The sequence below is a fragment of the Magnolia sinica genome, chromosome 5 (assembly GCF_029962835.1).
Source record: "Magnolia sinica isolate HGM2019 chromosome 5, MsV1, whole genome shotgun sequence".
Lineage (NCBI taxonomy): Eukaryota > Viridiplantae > Streptophyta > Magnoliopsida > Magnoliales > Magnoliaceae > Magnolia > Magnolia sinica.
This window is the reverse complement of record NC_080577.1, coordinates 68626211-68646694: the sequence shown is the minus strand read 5'-3', so window position 1 is coordinate 68646694 and position 20484 is coordinate 68626211. Positions and strand designations below refer to the sequence as shown.

General features: G+C 39.3%; 1 protein-coding gene across 15 annotated transcripts in view; it reads left to right on the top strand.

The window, feature by feature from the left end:
- The window catches only part of LOC131246115 (uridine kinase-like protein 3), a 128216-nt gene that overhangs the window by 45059 nt on the left and 62673 nt on the right, over positions 1-20484 (top strand). For all 15 annotated transcript variants that reach the window (XM_058245980.1, XM_058245989.1, XM_058245981.1 and 12 more), the window contains one exon: positions 10009-10088. In XM_058245980.1, coding sequence (XP_058101963.1) covers positions 10009-10088 — 80 coding nt within the window. The remainder of the gene's footprint in view (positions 1-10008; positions 10089-20484) is intronic.

Genomic DNA, 20484 nt, shown 5'->3' with positions numbered 1-20484 from the left:
AATTATGGACTGCAATTGCTAACTCATAATGCCAAAATCAAATTGTTTGAATAGTTTTACTTATTAATTTGTGGACTTTTATTTTTTAAAATAAGGCCTTTTGATTTTTTTCATGATTCATTATCCAATAAATGTCCACCAATTCATAAGTGGGATAATGGCAATAAATTGCATGAATTTGAGGCTGATTTGGAGCATAGATTGTTCCTCCAAGTTAGCCCCAAATTGGCAATGCCATCTATCTGAATTTAATTTCATTTTTTTAAAGAACTATTAGGAGAAATGATATCAAGTTGTTAAGTATATAAATTAGATATTTAGAAAATTAAATATATGAATTTTGTAGTCAAATTCAGGTTACCTGGTTCAAAAATTAATCAGACAGTCCGAAACAACTTCTCACCAAAGAGTGGACCGTTACACCACCATAAACATGTTCCAATTTATAAATGAATGCACATTCGGAATGCTTAGAATATTCCAGATTTAATCCATATTTTTTCATATTTTTTTGGCAAAAAAAATAAAATTGCACCGTTACGGGCCGTTACGCCCCCGTATCACCGTTACACTCCCGTATCCGTATCGGTATCGGAGGGCACCGTTACGCCAACCGATACCAATACAGGACACCTTGTCTGTAACACGGGCGCTTAGAGTGCACCATAGGTAAGGCTTGCTTGAACAATTAACACCCCTACTACCCCTAAACCCTCCACTGCTCCAACCAACCTCCCATTTGAATCTCCCAAACGATGGCCTAGTCTTGTCAAGCTGTCTCCTCTACTCCCCCTCGCACCCTGAAGCGCAAGACTCATGGATTGTTTGTCTGAACTTCCTCTTAAAATAGTCCTTTGGGATATGCAATCTCCTTGTCGTTGTCATCCTGCTCCTCGATAGTCCCTAGGCCCCATAACTTGTCTTTGATATCCCTCTTCCATGCCTTCTGTTGTTGCCAATGTGATTTCTCCTCAGTCAACACTCTTCTCATCTTTACTCTCACTTGTTTTGTTACACTCAGGCAGTCCTTCACATTCTTAAACCCCCTTGTTAAGTGCTCCTTTAGCTTAGACCTTCCCATCACAACATGCGCGCGCACACGCGCACGCACACACACACACACACACACTCATCACTTGGCCACAATAGTTGTATATAGCTCCATATTAATTCCCCTTGATCGCCCTTTCATATTTCCACCCAATGTCCTTCGCTCATTTTTTCGATCTGGACAACATTTTACTCCCTACTAAGCACATAAAAATACAACCAATAATAAGTTCTGTTAATAGCACAAAAATCTCATTATATCGATTAAAAAGCAATTAAGCAAACAAACATGCACAATGCATTCATGCATTATACATCCATGCATAATTAAGCACATAAAAGGAATACACATGCATGATGATCCAACCATCTAACCATCCCATCCAACCATCACATCCATTTATCCATCCAACCATCCAATCTATCCATCCATCCATCCATCCATCCATCCAACCATCCATCCATCCATCCATCCAACATTCTAATCCATCCATCCAACCAACCATCTCATCCATCCAACCATCCATCCATCCTATCCATCCATCCATCCATCCCATCCAACCCGCTCATCCATCTAACCACCCACCCACCCACTCTCTAATCCATTCATCTATCCATCCAACCATCCAACAATCCAAGCATCCAAGAATCTGTTCATCCATCCATACAACCATCCATCCATCCTTCCTATCCATTCAACCATCCCATTTGTCCACCCAACCATCAATCCCATCCAAACATCCATCCATCCAACCTTCCCATCCCATCTCATCCCATCCATCCATCCATAGAAACAGATTTTTTAACTATTTTTTTCATTAAACATATTATTAATTTAATTTTCAAAAATATTTCAAAATAAATCTGAAAATTAAAATAAATATTGTAATCCCTTATTTTTCTTTAAATGGTTCCAATGGGTCTTAATGGGCCCCATTAGGTTAGCCCATCCTTGTCATATAATAAAATGGGCCCCATATAAATAAAAACAAGAACAATTTATTTATTCCCAAAAACAGATTTATTTTTATTTTAAAATAATATATAGAGGGATTTTTACCTGAAAATTCCTCACAATTATTGGTTTTCCAAAAAACTTTGGTACCAGCAAAGTGTGATGGATGATACACAAATACTTAGAAATTGCACACGTGGCACACAATTAGTCAAATTAAACTGTCCAAATTATGGTACCCGGTGTAGTTATATCACGAATCCAAATGTTAAGCTTATTTTATTATCTGAGTATCAGATTGGTGGACATTTATTGGACGATTAAGATGAAAAAAATCCAATGATCTTAATTTCATAAACAAGCATCCACGAATCAGAGGCTATGATTGTTCAATCAATCTGTCCTTGGGATTGTGACTTGGCCAGAGAAGGTTGCTCATGTGTACAGTTTGAATTAATATATGTCACTTGTACAATTTCTGAGTGCCTACACATTAAGTGTCATTTGCAGCATGAACATCATATAACTCTGATTCTTTAAACATAATTTTTGAGCTTTACTAAGCCCATGCACGTGTGCAATATAGCTCATGTACATGGCATGCGTGCTAGCATGGCACCATAGGTCTGAGGTCCAATCCATCCATCAGAACGACATCGCTATATTAATGCCCTAGCTCAAGAACCAGCTTGATCTACCTACCAGGTGGGCTAACAAACGTTGGATGAAGTTTTTTCCAACCCATCCACATGTTTCCAATATGAGGGCCCTTATGTTGATTGAATTGGATTTTCTTTTTGGGAAAACATGTACAAGGTCGGACTAACCTGATGGATGGATTAGATCTTGCACGTATGTGCATGATCTTTTTGCACTCGCAAGTCCCATGGGTGATTGGTCTTCTGTTTCCTCTCCACCAACTTAGCTGCGAAGTTGGAACCAGTTATGTGGGTGGGACCTGGCCGTGGGGCCCACCTCAATCTATGTGTTGTATATTTACGTTGTCCATCCGTTTTGTTAACTCTCTTTAGGGCATGGGCTGAAAAATGAAACCGATATAAATCTCAGGTGGACAACACCACAAGAAACATTGGTCATTAACCATAAAAAACTTTTTTTATGGGCAAGAAGTTTTGGATCAAGCTGATATTTGTGTTTTCTTTTTCATCTAGGTCTGTGTGATCTTATCAGCAGGTTGGATGGCAAACAAACATTACGGTGGACCCTAGGAAGTTTTTAATGGTGGGTCTTCAATGACCACTGTTTCTTGTGGTGTGGTCCACCTGAGATTTGTATTTGTGTCGTTTTTCGGCCCATGCCCTAAAATGATCTGGCAAAATGGATGGACGTCGTAGATTAATGCATACATCGGGGTAGACCCTTTGGCCAGGGTCCCATCCACATCGTGGGTTCTAGGGTTACATCTAATTGCGTTCGTAAAAAATAAAAATAAAAATCGTAAACCCATCCTTTCCCCCTAAAACTTTAGTTTAGAAGAGGGTTTCATCATCTTTGATGATATTTTCTGCGAAAATAGTGATTGCGAGGAATTTTCGATGGAAAATCCCAACAAAATTCCAAAAAACTTGCCAAAATGCCCCAGTCGTGTGAAATCCATTATTTAATTGAAGAGACTGGATTTTTTGGACTATTTCATACTTTTTTGAAAACTGGCCCATGGTTGTTGATCCGCAATTGGCCCACCAAATGCACTTTTCGATCCTCGAATCCTCCTCCAAAGGTGCCGAAATTCACTTCCTCAAACAAATCTAAATGAAAAAAAATTGGAAATTGCAGGTATTTTCTATATATATGTTTTTTTTTTTTTTTTAAATTTTCTAGTATTTATGTTGGACCCCTTGTCTCACTGTGATCGGTGATAATTAACGAAAATGGTGAACATATTGCCCGTTTATGAATGAAACCTTGTGATTTTTGGTTTCGATGAGCGACCAACACTGATATTATCGACGCTATTTCGATAATATCGTTGACAATTTAAACATTGCTCCTAACTGGTGTAGTTCCTAGTCTCCGTTGCATATGGCCAAACCATCTAAGTCTGCTTCCCTTCATCTTATTACCCATTAGCATTACTCCTAATTACCCACCAAGCTTTCGTAGCTCATTCCATTGCTTCCTCTTATACTTACATGGAGGACTTGCCAGTGGAGACAAGTAGGCGCAACTTCTTTTGGTTTTCTATTTTTAACAGTATATTATTATTTCGAAACTTCGAGGAATGTAATATTTTTGGTAGAAGGAAAAATACTTTGTAGTGGATATTTATATATATGGGTTTCATGTCCTTTAATTATTGCCAATGTTGTGCCTGAGTACCATTCAAAAAAGTAAAAAGAAAATCTTTCGGCACCGGATTCGGAGTTTGGGAAGTTGGAGAGCCCATTTGCCGAGTACGGGGCGAGATTGCTACTTGTCCATCTCAACAACCTTATTTCAACTACACTCATCCTGTGATCATGTCCCCTGATTGCCCAACATTTTATGCCATAAAGCATGACGAGTCTTATATCTGTCCTATAAAAATCCCCTTTATTTGGTTTGTGATGATTGCATAAAACTCCAGAGTCACATCTCACTTCATCCACTTAGCTTTAAGTTTATGAGCAACATCCTTCTCAATCTCTCTATTCTCTTGAATTATTGACACAATATATTGAAAATGGTTGTTTTGGGATACTTTTTGGCAACATCCTAACTAATTCGTTTCTTCCATTCCTATTGCTATTAAAATTTCATTCCATATACTTTGTTTAGTATGGCTGATTTTATAACCCTTAGATTCTTGAGCATTCCTCTATTGTTCTAGCTTTTTATGAACCCCCTTCCAAGTCTCATCAATCAAAAGTATGTCCTCTGCAGATTTCAAATAATGTGCATAATCAATACAAAAAGATACAGGCTACCCCTTGTTTAAGCCTGTAATAATTGGAAACTCACTTCTCTCTCCACTTGTAGTCCTCGCATTTGTTACTGCTTTCTCATACATTTGTTTAATCATGTCAATACTTCTTGTGTCTCATTTCTTTCCCAACACTCACTAGGTTATCTCTCTAGGGACCCTATCGTATGTTTTCTTCAAGTCAATAAAGGGAATGTGAAAATCCTTCCTCCTCTCCTTGTATATTTCTCCATCATCTGTCTAAGTAGGAAAATAGCTTGAATTGTTGACCTCCTTAGCATAAATCCAAACTGATTTTTTGATGCATTTTTTTTTTTTTTCTCATGCCTTGTTCTTTGCTTAATGACCGTCTCCCACGGTTCCATTGTATGACTCATAGGTTTAATCCTACGACAGTTAGTGAGGTGCAAACAAATGATTATTTTATTCTTCCTATTTTTCTACATTATAGCCCACCTAAAATGTCTGAAATTTTTAGCCAAAATATATAATTAGTGGGACCCAATTGATAGAGATCTTGGATCTCTCACATAGTGCCATATTAACACGTGGTTATGTGTGGATGGGTAGCAGACATTGGACTACTGAGTGTTTGGAATATACTGTAATTTAAGCCAATGATCCACTAAGAATTCTTTTTATTGTATTTTCTGCAAATTCTTTTGTGGTGTCCAAGGGACCACACCTATATTTAGCTCTTCAGTAATTGTTTTTTTAGGAAATAGGGGTCAAATGTGGTTGTTTTATCCCAATCCTGATTGGATGATCATAATCATCTGATTAAAGGCTTGTTGGGATATTACCAACAATATGGCATTGATTATGAGAAGACATTCAATCTAGTTACCAATATGTCTAGTGTCATGCTTATTCTTGCATTGCCAACAAATTCTCATCCACTTCATTAGATGAATGTTAAAATGATTTTCTACATTGATTCTTGAAGAATAAATTTATACGTGATGCAGGTCCCAACGGGGCTGAAAATTTTAGCCTCCCTTAATCACCAGATGCCCATAATCTAGACGTTAAATTTCCTTAGATGTGCATGGGAATGTGTGCAGGTTGTCATTGCTGACCCTGATGGACCATGATTATCCATAGGCTAATGAGTACAGTAAGTACATGTAATTGGTTCCACCTTGGTGGGTCCCATGAGGAGTTCCATGGGGAACAAGTCTTTTCTTTAGTTTGTTTAGCCAGTTTCCTTGTTTGTTTTGTTTATCGTTGACAATAAGTTTCCCTTGATATTTTCATCAGTCATCATATGACCCGGTTTTCATCCTATTTGACTCAGCTTGCCAACAAGTCTAAGATCATATAATTCTAATACCATTTGAGTGAGTTATGATCGATTACCGAAGCCATGTATGGTTGTGACGAGATTAAAGGGAAGTTTATGATTTAAAATAATTTCTTGGAATGAATAGTTTTAGTTAGAAATAAGAGATGGTTAGGATTACTTGTGGTCTCTTTTGCTTTAAGAAAGAATATATAAATGTGTGGTCTCAAAGTTCTTTAATAGAGTTGGTTTTGATTGCGTTTTTAAACAATGATTTTTATCTCCCTTTTACCTGTGGGTTGAAGGAATTTGTCGAATCTACGCGAAGTTGCTCATTGATCACCCATTTTTGAAGGTTCTCAGTCACCCATTACTTGAGTCACTTACTGAGGGCAAAAACTGATTATCCTGGATTGAAGACTATCAAGGATTCTTGTCTTCTTTGAATCGTTTTTATTGTAATCATCCGCGTCTTCGATTTGTCGTGGGCGGGCTTGCCTCAACTGGAATCAGAGTGGTGTCACACCCAGCATGACTGGTCCACGCGCTGTTCCCTTCATCTTCTCATTTATCTCCAAACCATCATCACCCCATTCTCTAAATTTTCCAGTTCATCAACGTTATTCATCCATCATCATTGCTCCATAGAGTTCAAGATCATGGATGTGGTGCTGAAAGTGCTATGTGGATTGTAGCAACTAGTCAATAGTCGGCACAAGGAGATTGAATTCCTCAAGCTGCAAGTTGGATCATTGACCAAACATGTTGAGGTCAAGCTTCTCTAGAGGTAAGTTTAGTCTTTCACCTGACGCATTGCATGACTTCGAGTTCTGTTGCCAGACTATTTTGAAGTCTGCGTATATACGTTGTCCAATGCATTCCATTGTGACCACACTGGGCTGCATCAGGATTTGATCATTTGATCAAGGTGATTTTTGGCATTCTAGCCCATGAAATGTGTTCTGAACTTAATGGACAGTTCAGATTGATCAATTGGACTGTCCAAGTGAACCAATGCAATCAGGAGCATTATAGCTTGTAGTGATCTGCAAACACTGGAGCATTTCTCCTTAAAATTTCCACCATAAATACCAATTATTGCCTTCATCCAAAATTTGATCAGAAAAACCGTAGGAAAAAGTTTGGATGGATGCCCACCATTCATTTTGCATAGGGCATTTTTAGTGTTTATATGCCATCCAATCCATTAATCTGATGTGTCTCATCAGGAAGAAGGAATTAGCCAAAAATCACAGTATTCCAACACACAAGTGGGCCATACATACCACGTGAATTTAGAGGTTTTAGGTATAATTTTATTGGATGGCCCACTTAAGTATTAAATCAACCTAATCTTTAGGATCAAGGCCAAAACAAGTTGTGGTGTACTTGACGGACAGCATGGATTTCATGCAGGCTAAGTTGTTCACCCCACGTCAGTGAAAGTAGCCCTGGTAGATGCCTTGGCCAGGTACTCGCGTGTTTTCCTATTTACTATACGAGAAAGGTCCAATCAATAGTTTGGGCCATCCACCATGGGTGCCCCATCTTTGATAACAACCTCTTTTGAAAGTATCTTTGATCGAATGCTGGTAGCCTTCAGATCAATAGGCAAACAAAACGACGGTCCATATTATTAGGACAGAGTTAACGGTCCATTTTGTGGGTCCTACCTGTGATACTAGTCTCTCTCAAAGTCACCTTGATTTGGTGGTTATAACCATATGATCAATAACAAGGAAGATGAATGGTCTGCCTTAATTACAAAAGAGAGGTCCAATCATTAATTTGGGCTGTCCATGTAGTGGGGTCTACTATTGATTGTTATCATGTTCTATTATTTCATAAAATTATTCTTTCCAAACAATAACATCAAAACACAACATTTAAAGAAAAACGGATAAAATAGGTAGTGTCATCCAAACAACATTTGTATATAGAATTAGATTTCTAGGACCAAGTTTTCAAATTCTGCTTTCCATAGAATTCTGCTCAGATTTTATTTTTTCTTTTCTTTTCTTTTCATGAGTGGCTACTAAACAGGGCCTTAGTTTTTTTGGTACTTGTGTTATTTCTCTAGGATATTGATTATTTATTCAGATATTAATTTATGTAAATCAAACTTCCAAACGTGCATTGGATTTTTCTGCACAAAAATCAAGTCAGCCATCATATACAGAACACAAGTGCCCAAACACTAAACTTGAACTGTTTAAGACTACCCATTCTTCCCGTTTAGCTTGTAATTGTAGCCACCTAACTTCCATGTAAAATTTGTTAATGAGTTAGCCGACCCTTATTTTGCTTGTTTTGTAAAACCGTTATGGTTAGCTAGATGTTTTTGACATGTCGGCAACAAAAGATATAAGGATCCTATTCTAATATGATGATATTAAAAGAATAGCTTCAAATATTAAATATACGGTAGAGAAGTTCACAACATTTACTATATTGCATTGAAATTCAGTGCATTGTTCCATACGATCAAATTCATGAGGATACCTGGACTGAATATCTATGTGCCCTTTGGCTGATGGGGACATCTCGCGCACACCCCCCCTACTCACGTACACAAGGAGGAGAGCCCCACCATTGATCTGGATCGATGACGATGTCCAGGGAGGGCCTCCTACTTAGAGGATTGTGTTTTGGGTCCTTGGAGTGGACCCGATCGTCATGTGGATCCCACCATTAGATCTCATGATTGTGGCCCACTACTCTAGATAATCTAGTACTTTGAGTTTTGCTTATTATTGTTGTTAGGAATATCATGGACGGTTTAGCTTGCTTTGATTAGTTGTTATTTTTGTTACTTCGTCTTTAAGTAATAGGGTGTGCACATGGCGCGGCTTTTGGGGTATAAGTTTTTCTTATAAATAGGCAACCCCTTCTAGTTTTTTTTTTTTTTCAATGAAGATGATTAATATAATTCTGTGTTTTCCTACTTCTCTAATTCTCTGAGTTGTGGAAAGCCAATTGGGTGCGAAACCCTCCCTTCTTCGAAGGGCTAACTACCGTGGTGCGAAGCTACACCCATCCCGATTTGCCCTCACCTCCTACCCTCAATATTCATCCTCTCATACAGTCATCCAATCCTCAAATCCACCTTTGTTTTGCAGCCAATCCATTCTACAACAGATTTTCAAAATCAGGCCCTGCAGCAGGGCCAAAACTTTGACGGAGCACCGTGTTCAAACCAGTCGTTCGATCGCCTTGAAAATTGGCGTGTGGGTGGCCCATCCCTGGCCGACCAACCTCTAGTTGGCCCTTTTTGGGTTCGTGGGCTCCGCACACGTGCGGTTTGCAATCCACGCACGTGCGTCAGGACAACCAGTTGTCCACACGTTTGGACTGATTACAGGATCTCTCTTTCCTCTCTTTCACTCTCCTCTCACCATATTTCCCTAGCCGTAACCCTAGATTATCCTAAATCCCAATTTCTATTCCCCTTTTACAACCCTAGGGTTTCCCGAATTGAAACATGTGAATCCTTTGGATTGGGGAAATAATCCTTTGCATGTGTGGATGAATCTACTCTCTTTTGATCATTGTTTGGTCTATAATTTTAATTGATCCAGCCCTAGCATGTGTAGGTTTGGACCCTTGTAGATTCCCCTTGTTGAATGCTTGACTTTATGTGGGATGTGGAAGTTTTGTGAATGTTTCTAAATTAGTATGATCTAAAGTCTGAAATCTTGCATATCATGTTTAATTTCCATGTCCTGCATCATTGGCATTTGGGCTTTAGACTTTGGTCTATTTCTCTGATGATCGCCAAAAAAACCTTTTCCAGTGCAGATTCTGATTTGCGGTTGGCAAGGAGGATAAAGCGTGATACTGTTGAGAGAGGTAGAGACATTCAATTGGTTCTCGATCAAGTAAGGTCACTGTCTAGTCTTAGATGCATATGCTATATGAGATGCTTTTCCCAAATGTTTAGGGTTTATTGATTGATGCATATACTATTTCTTGACCTATTCAGTGATCACATTTACCCTGTTTTCAGAGTTTGGACATACTTCTTAGTTTGTAAATCAGTTTGTGTGAAAGTGACAAATAGTTTGTCAAGGATAGTTATAAACTTGTAGTTGTATATACACTACAAGTCTGCTACTTCACCAGAGTACAAGTACAAGCAAGTGCACTATAGAGTATGTTGGACCACTTGTGTGCTGACCTGACCACGTGTGGTCTCATGTGTTGGGTTTTATGTTTGGGCTTTAGTTGGTGTGTTTGGGTTAGTATTCATAGGCCCATGAGATCTTTATTATTTTACTTTTAGTGAGAGGGGCATATAGGTAATTTTCTTGTAATTAATGGAAGCCCTAATATAATAAAAAGAGTGGGGGCCTTTGGAGCTCTTTTAAGCTCTCCATTCTCCTCTTCTCCTTTTTAATTCTTCCTCCTTTCTTGTTTCTCTACCATCTTTGTCTCTTTCTTTTTTATCTTTCTTTTTCTTTTTTGTGGGAAACCCTAACGTCTTGGTGCTGATCTAATCTAATCCCTTTTATCTTGTTGTACCACCCCTTGGTGGGTGATATAATCATGTTCAACAAAGGTGTAAGGCCCACTTTTATATTCTACCCTAGTGATGGGCCAAAGTTGGCCATCTTTCATCCACAGTTCTCTCCCTATAGTGGCAAAAAAAAAAAAAAAAAAAAAAAACCCTCTTGCTGCGATTTGAGATTAAATGAATGGCTGCCATGGCTGCCCTTTGAAATGGTTTTAATCAAACCCTAGATAGAAGTAGAGAAGAAGAGAGAGGAGAGGGCAATGGGCCTGAATTTGGGCCCGGTTTTGCCCTTGTTGGGCTCAAATTTTTTATGAGATCAAAAGAGTGGGCTTCTAGCACATATGGTGAAAAGAGGGTGGATCTTGGGCTATTTATGGGCTTGTTAAAAAGGAAAATGGGCCTACTCCATTTTTGAGCCTATTTAAATAAATATATAAATAGCCATTTCAAATGGGCCCATAACTATTGAAGACTCTAGGTCCCATTTAGCGAAATCTATGGACAACAATCTTGTCAGAGTAATTGTTGTCCATAGTCTTCTTTAACAAGTGGGCTCAAATCTAGACTTGGGCCATTAGTACTATTGTGGCTTTTCTTTTTCTTTGTGAAATCATATCAGTTCTTTCTCTTTTGCCAAAGATTTGAGGACCATTATAAGCTTTTCACGAGTGGTTGGATAGCCCATATAGGCCTCACATTTATGCACAAATTGAAATGGGCTGGGTTAGAAGCCCATATCACTTCTCTTCAAGATTTAAGTGTATCTTGTTAAGGGCCTTTAATCGGCCATTTGTAGGCTGATTTAGGCCAAGTGTTGGGAAGTGACTTGGGGATTGGGGTTTTCTGGCGAGATCTAACCAATGGTGCGGTCCGTTTTTGTGTTTAACAGTTTAGATCTCTTGTAATGATGATGATTGATACGTGTATTAAAATAAAAGGACAAAATCATAATTTTTTGAATTTTCATGATCTTTATTGTAGTGTATTAATATTCGTGTATTAATGTTGTTGTAGTGTACATATTAGTATTCATGTCAGATGGTGGGCCACACATTTTGGAACACGATAACCAAAATGTGTAACCCCATGTGTCCCTTGATTATAAAGTGTACATGTACGTGCATTAATACACGTATGCATGCATGTGAAAGGAAGATCCCGCTTTATGCCCATCTAATCACTATTGATCAAGGGTCCATTAGTGATTGGAACCATCAACTATCGTGATGATCAACATTGATGAAAGGATCCATCATCAATGGTGATCATTAATATGATGATTAGATCCATCACGAATGGAGGAAGATCAATGGTCATGATATACTCTTTATACATCTAAGCACTTGCTTTCTTGAACTCTTATGATAAGGATATTTACCTGTGAAGATTAAAACCCCCTTTTCATTAGAAAATTGAAAATCTAGTGCTAGATGTATCCCTTTTACAAAAGTTGTGCATAACCTGAGTGGGAGTTAGTATCCTCCACTAAATGATGCATGCAGCCGGTAAGGGAAGGTTGCAAGCAATGTTTGAGTTGTCGGTGTCGCTACAAGTTTCGTTGGCCGAAGATAAAAATATAATATCGTTATTGTCGTTAATATCGTTGACAACTGGAAATGCAGGAAATAAATGGAAATGTAGGAAAACGGTGGAATTTTTCAGTGAAACTTTAGGACATGCCTAAAAATACATATTTGTATATTCAGGAATGAAAAAATTGCAAAAAGAATGCATTAATTAATAAGTTTTCATTTAATGGGGGTCTAAAAAGCAGGTGCTGGCGTAAGAAATCACTTCAACATTAACCAAAATGAGTTTATATATTACAAATGTAGATAGCTTACAATAATTAATACATGTAAAAGTAAATGAATTAAAAAGGTACACATTTCCAAGCATATTTCATCCCCACATGGAGCGACGAGATGAATTGTAGTCATCATCTGGATCCCATTGTAGTTGGGCGTAGTATTGTTGCCCAACATGTTGGCAGTACTATTCCTAGGTCATCCTTTACTCATACCAATTGAGGAACTCCCTTATTTACCTCTGATAGTTGTCCTCCCCGAACTGTACGAGTACACCTAGACGTGGGTACTGTGTGACATACATCGATAGCATTTGTTGAGTAGGGTCCTGAGGGAACAGATCGAGTCCAACCCTGACTCCCTGATAGTATTGCCGCCAGTCATACGGGTACCCCGAATATCCTCCTGTCAAAGGGTCATGACTTGAAGAACTATCTACCAGTTGCTCGTATCTATAGATAGACGAGTGTAACTGAATGTCCGAGCTGCCGTGCCCATACCCGTGATATCCCCCATGCTCATAAGGTGGGACGGAAGTGGAGCTCCCCTGCTTTGAATTGATGTCCATAGACGACAAGCTGCGTGAGAGAGCAACAGCTGCGACGCGTCCGACTTTCTTCTTCGAACGACACTCAAACATATATGTGGGCTCTGATGCTCTCACCTGGGATGGTGGACGAGATCTATGGTCATCATCTTGAGTGACATGTTTAAAATATTGCTCCTCAGTAAATTGGTCAATGGATCGTTGTCTTTGACCTATTGTGTAACCCTCACCATTGCCACCTCCACCCCCACTAGTACCACCTACATTAGTGCAATGCATCCATCCCCTCCCCCATCACTACTATCGTCGTCGTTGTCCCCATGACCAATGTCGAGTGGGGTTTGAGTCTCATAATCATCACTCATTATGACTTGATGATGGGGATGGGGCTGTGAAGATTCTTCCTTACCCTCATTGGAACGTGCCCTCTATTGGCTTATTACCTGATCGACATTGATACCAAGAGACGTTGCTCCCTCGGCTATCTATGGAGCAGGGCTTCCCTCCGCATCATCTAAATTAACTGATTTGACCCACTTATAAAGTGGGTCCTCATCATTGTCACCTATATGTGCCATGATACCTATAGACAACAGGTCGAGCAAGTCCAGATTTTCCTCTATGTCTCAGTCTGACCGCAACTGCCTCTCTTAACTTCATATTGTAGTGGCAGTAAATGAGCTTCTGCAACTTCTCATATGCCAGCCTATTCCTCTTATTGGTGTGTATGAGTGACCATGTGCTCTAATTCCTCTCGCACGGTGAAGAGGATATCATCTATGTGAGAACACGGACTGCCAATAACCAATGTTTTAAATATCGACGATATCGGCTGATGTATCCCACGATATATCTTGTATCCCCCGTGTGCGATATGAAACACACAAGTAGTGGGATACATCCCACATGTTTAATCCGGTGAATTTTTTTTTCTTTTTTTACAATCCTTTTTTTTTTTTTTCTATAAATCATGTTAAATGAGTGTCAAATTGTTACAAATCCATGATTTTTCAAGTTTTGCATGGCATGAAAAATCATAGATTGGGAACTTTGATTTCGAGATTTAGAGGAGAAGGTCCTAGTTGCGGAAAATTGAAAAAAAATCAAAATCAAAATCAAACATGTATGTAACTAGTGTTTTAAATATCGACGATATCCGCCGATATATCCCACGATATATCTTGTATCCCACCTGTGCGACACGAAACGCAGAAGTAGTGGGATATATCCCACATGTTTGATCCAGTGAGCATTTTTTTTTTTTTCCGATCATTTTTTTTCCTATAAATAATGTTAAATTAGTGTCAAATTGTTACAAATCAATGATTTTTCACGTTTTGCATGAAAAATCATGGATTGGGAGCTTTGATTTCGAGATTTGGAGGAGAATGACCGAGTTGTGGAAAATAGAAAAAAATCAAAAATTTCCCAATTTCTCGCAAATCGGTTGCAATCTTTATGTCCAAATATAAAATCAAACATGTATGTAACCTGATCTAGTGATTTTTCTTTTGCTTTTGAATGAATTGCTTGTGTTTCCACATGTCTTCTTACATTTATAAATTATATGAGTAAACTTTGAATATACTTGCATCAATTAGGTTAGATAGCACATAGATTAAGACCCCATACAAAGAAAACCTATTATGTACACTTGTTTTTTTTTTTTTTTTTTTTGTAATGTTTTGATTTGTAAGTGTGTATTGATGTCTTTTTTAACAATCACTGAAATTTTGTTGAAAAATTCGACCAATTTTCAATGTTTCCCCATGTTTCCAACAACAACGATACATTACACAATACAACTGATATATCCTAATGCGATAACCGATACGCATCTGTATCCCAAGGGTGCGATACGTAACACGATATCGATATTTCAAATATTGCCAATAACTGCAGTGTGGGCATGTTGACTTCGGACATCGCCGACCACTCACTTATATATCCATGAGGAGCTTATTTTAGTTTGAAGTTTAAATAAAAAATGCAGTTACCTAATTATTTTATCATACTCACATGACAACATCGTTTCTGTCAATGCTTTTGCTAGAACAGATGAGAACGCACCCCTAACATCCCTAAACCGCAACAACTGTAAACACGGATTCACAGGTCATTATTTTTAATCACCCATATTTTTAGAGGCTTTAAGGAAGAAAATTTATTTTATTAGTTACCATTGGCGAAATCTGCTCAAATTGCATTGCCTAGATATCAAGTTCTGCTTCCGCCGTCGATTCTGGGAACAGTCATTCGAACATCTCGTGGACGACCATCGTTAAATCATTATTCTCATGGAGCAGCATTTGTGATGGAATTTGGGATTCGGGTAGTACGTTGAAATGCAAATATTATTTAGTTACATTAATATGCAAACAGAAGTGATGCTTAAAGTGCAAGTGAAAGTCGTAAAAAATATAGGTAAACGTAACAAACTTACCAGCTTGGTGGAGTGGATGCTCGAGGGTCCTGGTCCATCATTCATCGATGATATCGATCACCCACTGATGCGAATAAGGGATTGCAGTCTTTATCCCCTCTCTCATAATTCTCAGAAGCATATACATTGACCCCGTCGAAGGCCACATCTCATTATTTACGACTCGTAAGACCTTGTAGATCAGATGTAGGATGGAAATGACGGTGTGAACTCTATCCCAGAAGGAATTTTCGAAACTTTCTTTGCACTCTCAGTCTTCCTCTGATTCCACTTTAATTATTTCTCAAATCTGAATAAATTCCTGAGACCCACACGGTGCCTGTATAAGCTGTCGAGTACAATGAAGTTCGTGGCGAACCGTGTCGCACTTGGTCTAATGATGTCCCATTTACAATAGTCACGCATTGCAACCAACAACCATGAGTGATTGTATATAAAGTTTGTCACTCTCCTCGCATCTTGGATGGTCTTCCTGATAGAATCCCTTTGGCCTATCCCCTCGAGCATTAAATCAACGCAGTGTGCCGCACACGGGGTCCAATAGAAATTGTACCTCATCAATTTCTTCCCTGCCTTAACGAACACATTGCATTGTCTGTCACAACTTGGACAACATTGTGGGACCCGACATCTTTAATCACTTCTTTTACGAGGTCATATATGTATTTGTGATCTTTTATTTTGGTTGATGCATCAATGGATTTGAGGAAAATGGGCTGCCCTTTACAGTATATCATGAAATTGATAATGGACAATTTCATGGGTCTCGTCCACCCATCACACATGATCGTCACCCTGTACTGCTTCCAGTTCGGCTTGAGTCCACGTACCCATGCCTGCATCTTCTCGTACTCTCGATCGAGATAGACCCCAAGAATCTCCTATGGTGTCAGAGGCTTTACGTTGGGGCTAGCATGCTACACCTCCTCAAACAGATTTTTAAAGTGAGGAGTGGCTGCTGCATTTGCTTGGTACATGACTCGTGATGAACCACCTAGATATAACGCCCCCACTTTCTCCCTGAGCCCCTTGTTCCACATATTTTTTAATATCTTTTGATTAACACCTGTAATGAGTGCATTTGTGACATGAGCACTTTGTGTGCGTTGTAGGCCATGCCTGCCAGAACCACTACCACCCATACTGCCTCGCTCAAACCATCTGTTGCTCCCACCAGCCTCATGCCGGGACGTTTCAAACGATGGCCTACACTCATCAAACCGTCTTCTTTGCTCCCCCTCCTACTCTGATGCCTGAGACTCACGAATCACTTGTCTGAACTCCCTCCTATCCTGAGGCATAACATAATCATCAGGATATGCGATCCCCTCGTTGTCGTTGTCGGGACGTCTCAAACGACGACCTACACTCATCAAACCGTCTTCTTTGCTCCCCCTCCCGCTCTGATGCCGGAGACTCACAAATCACTTGTTTAAACTCCTATTCCGAGCCATAACACAATTATCGGGATATGAGATCCCCTTGTCGTCGTCATCATCTCGCTCGTTGATTGCACTTAGGCCCCATCCAGTACCTCGTAGCTCTTCCCTCATATCCCTCTCCCAATCCTTCTGCTGAGGTTTGCATGACTTCGCTTCAGCCAACACTTCTCATCTGCTCTCTCACCGGCTTTGTTACTCTTGGGTAGTCTTTCACATTCTTGTATCCCCCTACCAAATGTTCTTTCAGCCTATACACTCCCCCACTCCATATCACTTGGCCACAATAGTTGTATATGACTCCATATTTATTCCCCTCCACTGGCTGTCCATGTTTCCACCTAATGTCCCTTGTTCCTCCTTTTGCCGATCCAGACGACATTTTGCTCTCAATTGATATTATATACAGATATAATGAAATAAATTGCATATAAGTCCATAATGAAGGATGGATCAGATCGTCAAAATATTTTGCTCCCGATTGACCAATCCATTCAGTCTCCAAAATGAAGGGCGGATTGGATCGTCAAAATATTTTTGTATGTGGGACCAGTTTGGCGATGCATGATGGTAATTCTAAATCTCCGAACAGAATGAAGCATATACAAAATTCAGGTGGACCACACCACATGATATTTATTTTTTTCCTTTCATCCAATTGCCACTGTTTACTATGGGATGGTCCACCCGATAACTGGATTTACTTCATTTTTAGGATAATGCCCTAAAATGATTTGGAAAAATGGATGGAAGGTGTGGATATAGAATAAATACATCAAAGTGGGCCACATCACAGGAAACTCTGTTGGGTCCACCATGAATGTATGTGCTTTATCCACACCATCCATCCTTTTTACAGTTCATTTTAGGGGTTGAACCCAACATTAAAGCATAAACAAAGTTCTAGTGGACCACACCAAAGAAAACATTGGGAATAATGATTTTCACCGATGAAACCTTCCTAAGGCCCACTTGAGCTTTGGATATACTTCATTTTTTAGCTCAAGCCCTAAAAGTATCTGGTAAAATGGATGAATGGAGTGAATAAAATAAATAAATCGCTGTGGGCCCCACAAAGTTTACTCAGTACAGAGTGGGTGGATAAAATGTTGGTGTACCACGCACCACCGATCTGACTGGTGTAGGTACGTGTCGTGCGAAGACGAGTGTTGCCACTCCTCGAGCTTCGAGTTGTATGACTGGTTCAAAGGAGATCAAAGTTACATGGCCCCTAAAATGATGTATTTATTATATCCACACCGTTCATCCATTTTGCAAGATCATTTTAGAGCATAATCCCAAAAATAATTCATATCCAACTTAAGTGAACCACACCACAAATAGCAGTGGGACAAGGATCGGGATTGTTAAAACATTCGTAGGGCCCACCAAAATGTTTATTTTCCCTCTAATCTATTCATTAGATCACATAAACCTAGATGAAGAGGAAAAACAAATATCATATTGATCCAAAACTTCTGTGACCCAAAAAGGGTTTCGATGGTAGACATTCAATCACCCATTGCTTTTTACAGTGTGGTCCACTTGATCTTTGGATTTGTCTTATCTTTCGGCTCAAGCCTTAGGACGGGCTTGCCAAGTGGAAGGATGGTTGGGATATTACACATAACTCATGATGGGACCACATAACTTGGTGACATCAACAAACTAGCCGGGTCAGTGGTACGCAGGGTATCCCAAATTGGTTACGTTTCGGCCGTAACGACCGATACGTAACGGTAACGGCGGTTACCGTTACGCGATACGGGGCTGAAACGGAGAGGTGCAGAAAACGGAACCGAAATGGTGTTACAAGGCATAATGGCCGTTACGAGCCTGTAACAGTTGTTACGGGTAGTAACCCTTAGAGAAAACACAAAAAAAAAGAAAAGAAAAAACGAAAAAGGAAAAGAAAAGAAAAGAAAAAACAAAAAAAAGAAAAAGAAAAAGAAAAAAAAAACTAACCTTATTCTCGCTTCCTCTTCTTCTTCTTCTTCTTCCTCTTATTCTTCTTCTTCTACTCCGCGGCGTTGCTGCAATTCATCACGGCGCTGCTGCAACCAGTGTTCGAAATATCGATACTATCGGCCGATATATCGGCCGATATTATCGGTATCGCACCACTGCGAGACGAAACTCCTCCGATAACCCCCGGAAGATACCAAAAATCCAAAACTTCAGATATCGTACGATATTATCGTCGATATCGTGCGATATATTGTCAATATCATGCGATACATCGTTGATATCACCAATACAACCCACCCCGATCTAACAGTTCGAGCTTCTTTTTTTGTAAAGAGAGGAAAAACTGGAGGGAGGATTTCAGTACCGTGATTGGAGGTCGAATTTGGTGGGTTTCGATTTCCCTCTTTCTTTTTTCCGTTGAATCCAATGGAGATGCATCGCAACGCAACGGAGATTTCGGCGAAGGGATTTCTCCAACCGAGATTTCAGCGAGAAATCGGGCCTATTGAGGTGAAGATTTGAGATTTTTAGGGTTCCGAAGCTTCCGGAACCCTCTTCCCTCTTTCAAAACGCAGCTTTGCTGAATCCCTTAGATATCCGATTGCGTACTGAGTTACTCATACACTTTATCGTACCGATAAAACTCCGTGGGCCCACCGTGAATGTATGTGGTTTATCCACACCGTCCAACTGTTTTTCCAGCTCATTTAAGGGGTTGATCCCAAAATTGAAGCATATCCAAAGCTCAAGTGGACCATACCATATGAAACAATGGGAATAATGATTACAACCGTTGAAACCTTGCCAGGCCCACAATGATGTTTATTTGTCATCCAACCTGTTCATAAGATCACAGAAACAGGGATGAAGGGAAAACATAAATATAAGCTTGATCCAAAACTTCCGTGGCCATCAAGAATTTTTCAATGGTATATGTTCAATTCAGGTTGTTTCCGGTGGGGCGGTCCATTTGAGCTTTAAATATGCTTTAATTTTGGGATCAAGTCCTAAAATTACCTATTAAAATGGATTGAAGGAGTGGATAAAATATATAAATCACGGTGGACACCACAGAGTTTACTAAGTACACAAAATAAAATGCACCTGTAACTCGTGGGTGGATTGATGCTACGTGAGTAACAACTTAGTTGGTGTTACGCTTGTTGTAGGGCCAACGTTGATGATATGTTGTAGATCCAATCCATCCATTCGTTTTTATAGCCCATTTTATGATGTAATCCCAAAAATCAAACATATTCAAATTATCAGGTGGACCACACCACATTAAACAATGATTAATGAAAACTTACCATTAAATGATATGGATTTGCTTAATTTTTCTAGTGCGGTCTGCCCAAGATTTGGATCTACTTAATTTTTGGATTAATATGCTTAAACTATATGAAAAAATAAATGGATGGCCTAGATAAAATATATACAGCAAGTTGGACTCCACAGATCCTGCGACAAGTCCGGCTGCTGTACCACATAGGTTGTGTGGTGCGAGGACGAGCGTTGACGCTCCAAGTTGTACCAATGGTTCAAAGGAGATCAAA